This window comes from Bos javanicus, chromosome 21 (genome assembly GCF_032452875.1).
Source record: "Bos javanicus breed banteng chromosome 21, ARS-OSU_banteng_1.0, whole genome shotgun sequence".
NCBI classification, from domain to species: Eukaryota; Metazoa; Chordata; class Mammalia; order Artiodactyla; family Bovidae; genus Bos; species Bos javanicus.
Window position 1 is genome coordinate 3,873,180 of NC_083888.1, and position 9,240 is coordinate 3,882,419.

General features: G+C 41.4%; 1 protein-coding gene across 4 annotated transcripts in view; it reads left to right on the plus strand.

Moving 5' to 3' along the window:
• GABRA5 (gamma-aminobutyric acid type A receptor subunit alpha5) overlaps positions 1-2,631 on the plus strand; it is a 94,273-nt gene extending 91,642 nt beyond the window's left edge. For all 4 annotated transcript variants that reach the window (XM_061394208.1, XM_061394207.1, XM_061394210.1 and 1 more), the window contains one exon: positions 1,348-2,631. In XM_061394208.1, the coding sequence (XP_061250192.1) occupies positions 1,348-1,647 (300 nt within the window). In that variant the 3' untranslated portion in view covers positions 1,648-2,631. The remainder of the gene's footprint in view (positions 1-1,347) is intronic.
• The last annotated feature ends 6,609 nt before the right edge of the window (positions 2,632-9,240 follow it).

Sequence of the window (9,240 nt, forward strand, 5' to 3'; positions counted from 1 at the left end):
ACACCACCCTTATGGCAGAAAGTGAAGAGCAACTAAAAAGCCTCTTGATGAAAGTGAAAGTGGAGAGTGAAAAAGTTGGCTTAAAGCTCAACATTCAGAAGACAAAGATCATGGCATCTGGTCCCATCACTTCATGGGAAATAGATGGAGAAACAGTGCAAACAGTGTCAGACTTTATTTTTGGGGGCTCCAAAATCACTGCAGATGGTGACTGCAGCCATGAAGTCAAAAGACGCTTACTCCTTGGAAGGAAAGTTATGACCAACCTAGATAGCATATTCAAAGGCAGAGACATTACTTTGCCAACAAAGGTCCGTCTAGTCAAGGCTATGGTTTTTCCAGGGGTCATGTATGGATGTGAGAGTTGGACTGTGAAGAAAGCTGAGTGCCGAAGAATTGATGGTTTTGAACTGTGGTGTTGGAGAAGACTCTTGAGAGTCCCTTGGACTGCAAGGAGATCCAACCAATCCATTCTAAAGGAGATCAGCCCTGGGATTTCTTTGGAAGGAATGATGCTAAAGCTGAAACTCCAGTACTTTGGCCACCTCATGCGAAGAGTTGATTCATTGGAAAAGACTCTGATGCTGGGAGGGATTGGAGGCAGGAGGAAAAGGGGATGACAGAGGATGAGATGGCTGGATGGCATCACTGACTCAATGGACATGAGTCTGAGTGAACTTCGGGAGTTGGTGATGGACAGGGAGGCCTGGCGTGTCGCGATTCATGGGGTCGCAAAGAGTCAGACACAACTGAGTGACTGAACTGAACTGAACATCTATCTATCCATTCATCCATCCAGCCATCCTCAGTCTGTCAATGCTTCTTAATTCTTGATGGATTCAAAGTAAATAATGCATTTCCCACTAAATAATTCAGCAAGCATATCACTAATTAGAGTTCAATATTTGTTTATTGTTTGATTCTTTTGAAGCAAAAATTTACATAGTATGACGTGCACAAACTCTAAGTGTACCCTTGAGAAGGTTTGACGAACATGCTCACCTGTATCTTGAGAAGGTTTGACGAACATGCTCAGCTATATAACCCAAATCCTTATGATGACAGAGCACGTCGTCACACTCCAGAAGGTCACTGTCCCCCTTCCCAGTCCATTCCTGTCCTCACTGCTCCAAAGGGAACCATTTCCTAACGTTTCTACCGTAAACTATTCTACCTGTTCTAGAATTTCACATCCAAGACTGGCCACGTGGGGTTCTAAGCCTAGAAGTCTGTGGAAGGCTGTCCTCTGCCAGGGATAAGCTGATCCCCCTCTCTGTCTTTGTCTCTTTTGAGAACTGATAGTTGCTTGCAAACATCATGCCCTTACATTCTTCTTGTATTTTGCAGAAAAAGGAGCGTGAGCTTACAATAAATAAGTCAACAAACGCTTATACTACTGGGAAGATGACCCACCCCCCGAACATCCCAAAGGAGCAGACCCCTGCAGGGACCACAAATGCCTCTTCAGCCTCAGTAAAACCTGAAGACAAGGCTTCTGAAAACAAAAAGACTTACAACAGCATCAGCAAGATTGACAAAATGTCCCGAATTATATTCCCACTTCTGTTTGGCACTTTCAACCTAGTCTACTGGGCAACGTATTTGAATAGGGAGCCAGTGATTAAAGGGGCTACCTCTCCAAAATGAGCTTTCATGCTCCCAAACTCCAAGAGAGCCATACGTCAGTGACGGGCACCAAGGAGAGGTTGAACTCGGGGGGCCTCCCTTATCTGGGCACTATCTTTCAGGAAATTTTTGCATGTTTAATTATATGTACAAATAATATTGCCTTGATGTTTCTATATATAATGTCAGATGTTTCAGAGATGACACATTGATAAATAAATCAAGCCACTTTCTAGAAAAACAGGAGAAATGGCACTGACACTCAGATGCTCAGCACCTTACACTGAGAGTTTACAAACAAGTATATTTTTAACTGTTCCAAGTGTTACCTAACAATGTTTTTTATACTTCAGATGTCATTTCATACAAATTTTCCCAGCAAATAAATATTTTAGGAAATGCTCCATGATTATTACTTGACCAACTCTCACAAGAAACAGATATCACAAAGAGCACATTTTGCATTGAAAAATTCAACTGTGGGCATTTATGTACAAACTAATTGCCTTTGATAATTCTTTGAAATTAAAGAATTTAATTGCTCTGAAATTAAAACTACTGCATGATCTTATGTTAAGAAATAAAATAAATATTTATGCAGACATTTAATAATAGAAGCAGATAGTATGTTAGATTAACAGATAAAATATTTCCCCAAGGAAAAATTTAACTGCTTAAAAATTTTTTTTTTGGTGGAGTGGGAGTGAAACATACTTCTCTCCCTCTGACCACCCACCCCCCACTGACTAACTGAACAATGACCAAGAAAGAAAAGATCTTAAAAAGTAGTGTTATGACAGTCTTGGCATCTGACCTGAGCATACACTGTCTGGAACACTGACCACAATTCACTGCAGCCAGAGTATAGTGCTTCAGTGGTGAGAAATTGTAAATGAGTTATTTTCCATTTTATTTCCCTGTATGTTATTTCATGATTGACTTATTGCTCTGTTAGCTTTTGTATATGAACCTTAAATGTTCATTAAAAAATAAAAATGAAACTGATCTTGTGGAAAATATGTCATTTTCTGAAAATATTTCAAATTTTGGTGGGTGTACTGACTCATTTTCTAAAGATGATATAAAGGAAACCCATCATGAAAGTGCTCGGGAAGAAAGCCTCTTACTTAGCTGTTCATCTCTGCTCTAGTCTGATTCTTCTGGGTAGCATGTAAAGAGAAAGCTGACTTCAACCACAGTGAGGTGAATAGGTGGAACCAGAAGTCCTTTCTGTCACATACATCTCCATGATACAGTGCTCCACTGGTCTCTGCTCAATAGAGTCCTCCCTGAAGGTAAGGTTACTGCTCAGTCCTCCACACCTTTCCTTTTGCTGTTTGTGAAGAGTGATACAAAGAACTGCATGTAGACCATCTACTTACTGTTAGAGTGATAACATGTGTGAAAGAAACAGTTTCTTTTTCCTCTCACAAGGGATTTTATGACCATTAGCAAATGGTATCAAAGTTCAGTTCAGTGACTCAGTCTTGTCAACTCTTTGTGACCCCATGGACTGCAGCATGCCAGGTGTCCTTGTCAATCACAAACTCCCAGAGTTTACCCAAACTCATGTCCATTGAATCAGTGATGCCATCCAACCATATCATCCTCTGTTGTCCCCTTCTCCTCCTGCCCTCAATCTTTCCCAGCATCAGGGTCTTTTCAAATGAGTCAGTTCTTCATATCAGGTGGCCAAAGTATTGGACTTGCAGCTTCAACATCAGTCCTTTCAATGAACATCCAGGACTGATCTCCTTTAGGATGGATTGGTTGGATCTCCTTGCAGTCCAAGGGACTCTCAAGACTCTTCTCCAACACCACAGTTCAAAAGCATCAGTTCTTCGGCACTCAGCTTTCTTTCTAGTCCAACTCTCATATCCATACATGACTACTGGAAAAACCCTAGCCTTGACTAGATGAACCTTTGTTGACAAAGTAAGGTCTCTGCTATGCTGTCTAGGTTGGTCATCACTTTCCTTCCAAGGAGTAAGTGTCTTTTAATTTCATGGATGCAATCACCATATGCAGTGATTTTGGAGCCCCCCAAAATAGTCTGACACTGTTTCCACTGTTTCCCCATCAATTTGCCATGAAGTGATGGGATCGGATGCCATGATCTTAGTTTTCTGAATGTTGAGCTTTAAGTCAACTTTTTCACTCTCCTCTTTCACTTTCGTCAAGAGGCTCTTTAGTTCCTCTTCACTTTCTGCCATAAGGGTGGTGTCATCTGCATATCTGAGGTTATTGGTATTTCTCCCGGCAGTCTTGATTCCAGCTTGTGCTTCTTCCAGCCCAGCGTTTCTCATGATGTACTCTGCATATAAGTTAAATACACAGGGTGACAATATACATCCTTGACATACTCCTTTTTCTATTTGGAGCAAGTCTGTTGTTCCATGTCCAGTTCTAACTGTTGCTTCCTGACCTGCATACAGGTTTCTCAAGAGGCGGGTCAGGTGGTCTGGTATTCCCATCTCTTTCAGAATTTCCCACAGTTTATTGTGATCCACACAGTCAAAGGCTTTGGCATAGTCCATAAAGCAGAAATAGATGTTTTTCTGGAACTCTCTTGCTTTTTCCATGATCCAGCAGATGTTGGCAATTTGATCTCTGGTTCCTCTGCCTTTTCTAAAACCAGCTTGAACATCTGGAAGTTCACAGTTCACGTATCAAAGTTATACCCGCCTAAACTGACTACTTCATGGAACTTAGTTCTTAAAAACTCATACACCTCAGCATGTTTGATGGACACAGATATGGTCATGGCCATGGACACACATATAAGCACATATTCAGAAGTCCTTTATCTTGAATAACTATATAAATGCCTATAGCATCCACTCACTGAAAACTCCCAAGTACTATTCTGAGAAATCTTTCCACAGGATTCAAGATCAAGTATTATATTTTCCTCTACGGATTTATGGATGTGAAAGTTGGACCATAAGGAAAGCTGAGCATTGAAGAATTGATGCTTTTGAACTGTGGTGTTGGAGAAGACTCTTGAGAGTCACTTGGACTACAAGGAGATCAAACCAGTCCATCCTAAAGGAGATCAGTCCTGAACATTCATTGGAAGGACTGATGATGCTAAAGCTGAAACTCCAGCTTTGGCCACCTGATGCGAAGAACTGACTCATTGGAAAAGACCCCTGATGCTGGGAAAGATTCAAGGCAGGAAGAGAAGGGGACGACAGAGGATGAGATGGTTGAATGGCATCACCGACTCAATGGACATGAGTTTGAGCAAGCTCTGGGTGTTGGTGATGGACATGGAGGCCTGGCATGCTGCAGTCCATGGGGTTGCAAAGAGTCAGACATGACTGAGAGACTGAACTGAACTGATTATATTTTATCACAGTAGTGTGAGAGATGCACAGAACTACTACATTCTTCAAAAAGACTGGTGCCCATTTATGGCATCCCTGGTTCATTAAATATATAGAGGTTCCATTGCCCCTTCTTTCTCTGCCTTGTTTCAGGATATCATAATAGAAAAGTAAAGGTCAACAAAAAGGATGCTCTTAAAACTTCACACAAGAAGCATTTCTGTTTTGCAAATGGTGGTATATTTGTAGAATTATGTGTGCTTTCCATTATACCCTGATAGCTCAGTTGCTAAAGAATCCACCTGCAATGCAGGAGACCCTGGTTTGACTCCTGGGTCGGGAAGATCTGCTTGAAAAAGGATAGTCTACCCACTGCAGTATCCTTGGGCTTCCCTTGGAGCTCAGCTAATAAAGAATCTGTGTGCAGTGCAGGAGACCTGGGTTCGATCTCTGGGTTGGGAAGATCTCCTGGAGAAGGGAAAGGCTACCCACTCCTGTATTCTGGCCTAGAGAATTCCATGGACTGTATAGTCCATGGGGTCACAAAGAATCAGACATGACTGAGAGACTTTCACTTTCATTTTCCATTGTACCACAGCACAAAATCAGCAAAAACCAAAGGCAAATCTGATGCTGACTATGCAACTTTGTTTTTATTTACTGTTTATTTATATTTGTTTATGTAGTCTTCACATTTTAGCTTTGCATTGTAGTTTGGAGAAAAATATAGTATAGGTTGGATCTAAAAGGCTACACACAAGAACTCACTTTAAACATCTCAATCCTAATGGGAAATGTTATCTTCCATATTAGGTTGCATTAATTTTCTTGACAAATTCTAGCCTTTGTTACAGGAAACCATCAGAACCCTGCTAGGGGAATTCCAATTTGAGGATACTGCTGCATTTATATGCTGCTCAGCCTTAAATGTGAGCAAAATTTAGTGGAAAAGATCACATTAGTTTTCTGTTAATTTTGTATTATAGATATTTCAGTGTTTGTTATTTTTAATGAGGATACAATGACGAATCACCTTGGGAAAATGATAATAAGGTAGGAGATAAAAATTTTGAAAATGATTATAAATTACACTGCCCTACTTTTAGAACCAGAGTATTTAATATATCTCTTTTGACATCACCATAAATACAAAGAATATTCTAATAAGTCAGCAATCAGTATTACTTCCGGAGAAGGCAATGGGAACCCACTCCTGTACTCTTGCCTGGAAAACCCCATGGACAGAGGAGCCTGGTAGGCTGCAGTCCATGGGGTTGCTAAGAGACACAACTGAGTGACTTTACTTTCACTTTTCACTTTCATGCACTGAAGAAGTGGCAACGCATTCCAGTGTTCTTGCCTGGAGAATCCCCGGTATGGGGGAGCCTGGTGGGCTGCCGTCCATGGGGTCGCACAGAGTCGGACATGACTGAAGCAACTTAGCAGCAGCAGCAGCAGTATTACTTCTCTCTTTCTCAGCAAGAGATGGGTCTATTTAGGGCAGGCTGTGGTGAAAGTTGACCTAAATGCTTATGTACAACAATTTGGTTCAGACATTTCTAGAGAAACTATCTAAATTAAAATGGTACAGCAACACTTTGCATTGAATATTGGCAGTTCAGTTCAGTCACTCAGTCGTGTCCGAATCTTTGCAACCCCATGAATCACGACACGCCAGGCCTCCCTGTCCATCACCAACTCCCGGAGTTCACTCAGACTCACATCCATCGAGTCAGTGATGTCATCCAGCCATCTCATCCTCTGTCATCCCCTTCTCCTCCTGCCCCCAATCCCTCCCAGCATCAGAGTCTTTTCCAAAGAGTCAACTCTTCGCATGAGGTGGCCAAAGTACTGGAGTTTCAGCTTTAGCATCATTCCTTCCAAAGAAATCCCAGGGCTGATCTCCTTTAGAATGGACTGGTTGGATCTCCTTGCAGTCCAAGGGAATCTCAAGAGTCTTCTCCAACACCACAGTTCAAAAGCATCAATTCTTTGGCGGTCAGCTTTCTTCACAGTCCAACTCTCACATCCATACATGACCCCTGGAAAAACCATAGCCTTGACTAGAAGGACCTTTGTTGGCAGAGTAATGTCTCTGCTTTTGAATATGCTATCTAGGTTGGTCATAACTTTCCTTCCAAGAAGTAAGCATCTTTTAATTTCAAGGCTGCAGTCACCATCTGCAGTGATTTTGGAGCCCCAAAAAAGAATCTGACACTGTTTCCACTGTTTCCCCATCTATTTTCCATGAAGTGATGGGACCAGATGCCATGATCTTTGTCTTCTGAATGTTGAGCTTTAAGCCAACTTTTTCACTCTCCTCTTTCACTTTCATCAAGAGGCTTTTTAGTTGCTCTTCACTTTCTGCCATAAGGGTGGTGTCATCTACATATCTGAGGTTATTGATATTTCTCCCGGCAATCTTGATTCCAGCTTGTGCTTCTTCCAGTCCAGCGTTTCTCATGATGTACTCTGCATAGAAATTAAATAAGCAAGGTGACAATATACAGCCTTGACATACTACTTTTCCTATTTGGAGCCAGACCGTTGCTCCATGTCCAGTTCTAACTGTTGCTTCCTGACCTGTATACAGGTTTCTCAAGAGGCAGGTCAGGTGGTCTGGTATTCCCATCTCTTTCAGAATTTTCCACAGTTTATTGTGATCCACACAGTCAAAGGCTTTGGCATAGTCAATAAAGCAGAAATAGATGTTTTTCTGGAACTCTCTTGCTTTTTCCATGATCCAGCAGATGTTGGCAATTTGATCTCTGGTTCCTCTGCCTTTTCTAAAACCAGCTTGAACATCTGGAAGTGCAATGTTCACATGTTGCTGAAGCCTGGCTTGGAGAATTTTGAGCATTATTTTACTAGTGTGTGAGATGAGTGCAATTGTGAGGTAGTTTGAGCATTCTTTGGCATTGCCTTTCTTTGGGTTTGGAATGAAAACTGACCTTTTCCAGTCCTGTGGCCACTGCTGAGTTTTCCAAATTTGCTGGCATGTTGAGTGCAGTGCTTTCACAGCATCATCTTTCAGGATTTGAAATAGCTCAACTGGAATTCTATCACCTCCACTAGCTTTGTTTGTAGTGATGCTTTCTAAGGCCCACTTGACTTCACATTCCAGGATGTCTGGCTCTAGGTCAGTGATCACACCGTCGTGATTATTTTGGTCGTGAAGATCTTTTTTGTACAGTTTTCCTGTGTATTCCTGCCACCTCTGTTTAATATCTTCTGCTTCTGTTAGGTCCATACCATTTCTGTCCTTTATCTAGCCCATCTTTGCATGAAATGTTCCCTTGGTATCTCTAATTTTCTTGAAGAGATCTCTAGTCTTTCCCATTCTGTTGTTTTCCTCTATTTCTTTGCATTGATCCCTGAAGAAGGCTTTCTTATCTCTCCTTGCTATTCTTTGGAACTTTTCATTCAGATGCTTATATCTTTCCTTTTCTCCTTTGCTTTTCTCTTCTCTTCTTTTCACAGCTATTTGTAAGGCCTCTGCAGACAGCCATTTTGCTTTTTTGCATTTCTTTTCCATGGGGATGGTCTTGATCCTTTTCTCTTGTACAATGTCATGAACCTCATTCCATAGTTGATCAGGCACTCTATCTATCAGATCTAGGTCCTTAAATCTATTTCTCACTTCCACTGTATAATCATAAGGGATTTGATTTAGGTCATACCTGAATGGTCTAGTGTTTTTCCCTACTTTCTTCAATTTCAGTCTGAATTTGGCAACAAGGAGTTCATGATCTGAGCCACAGTCAGCTCCTGGTCTTGTTTTTGTTGACTGTATAGAGCTTCTCCATCTTTGGCTGCAAAGAATATAATCAATCTGATTTCGGTGTTGACCATCTGGTGATGTCCATGTGTAGAGTCTTCTCTTGTGTTGTTGGAAGAGGGTATTTGCTATGACCAGTGCATTTTCTTGGCAAAACTCTATTAGTCTTTGCCCTACTTCATTCCGTATTCCAAGGCCAAATTTGCCTGTTACTTCAGGTGTTTCTTGACTTCCTACTTTTGCATTCCAGTCCCCTATAATGAAAAGGATATCTTTTGGGGGTGTTAGTTCTAAAAAGTCTTGTGGGTCTTCATAGAATCATTCAACTTCAGCTTTTTCCGCGTTACTGGTTGGGGCATTGACTTGGATTACTGTGATATTGAATGGTTTGCCTTGGAAACGAACAGAGATCATTCTGTCATTTTTGAGATTGCATCCAAGTACTGCATTTCGAACTGTTTTGTTGACCATGATGTCTACTCCATTTCTTTTGAGGGATTCCTGCCC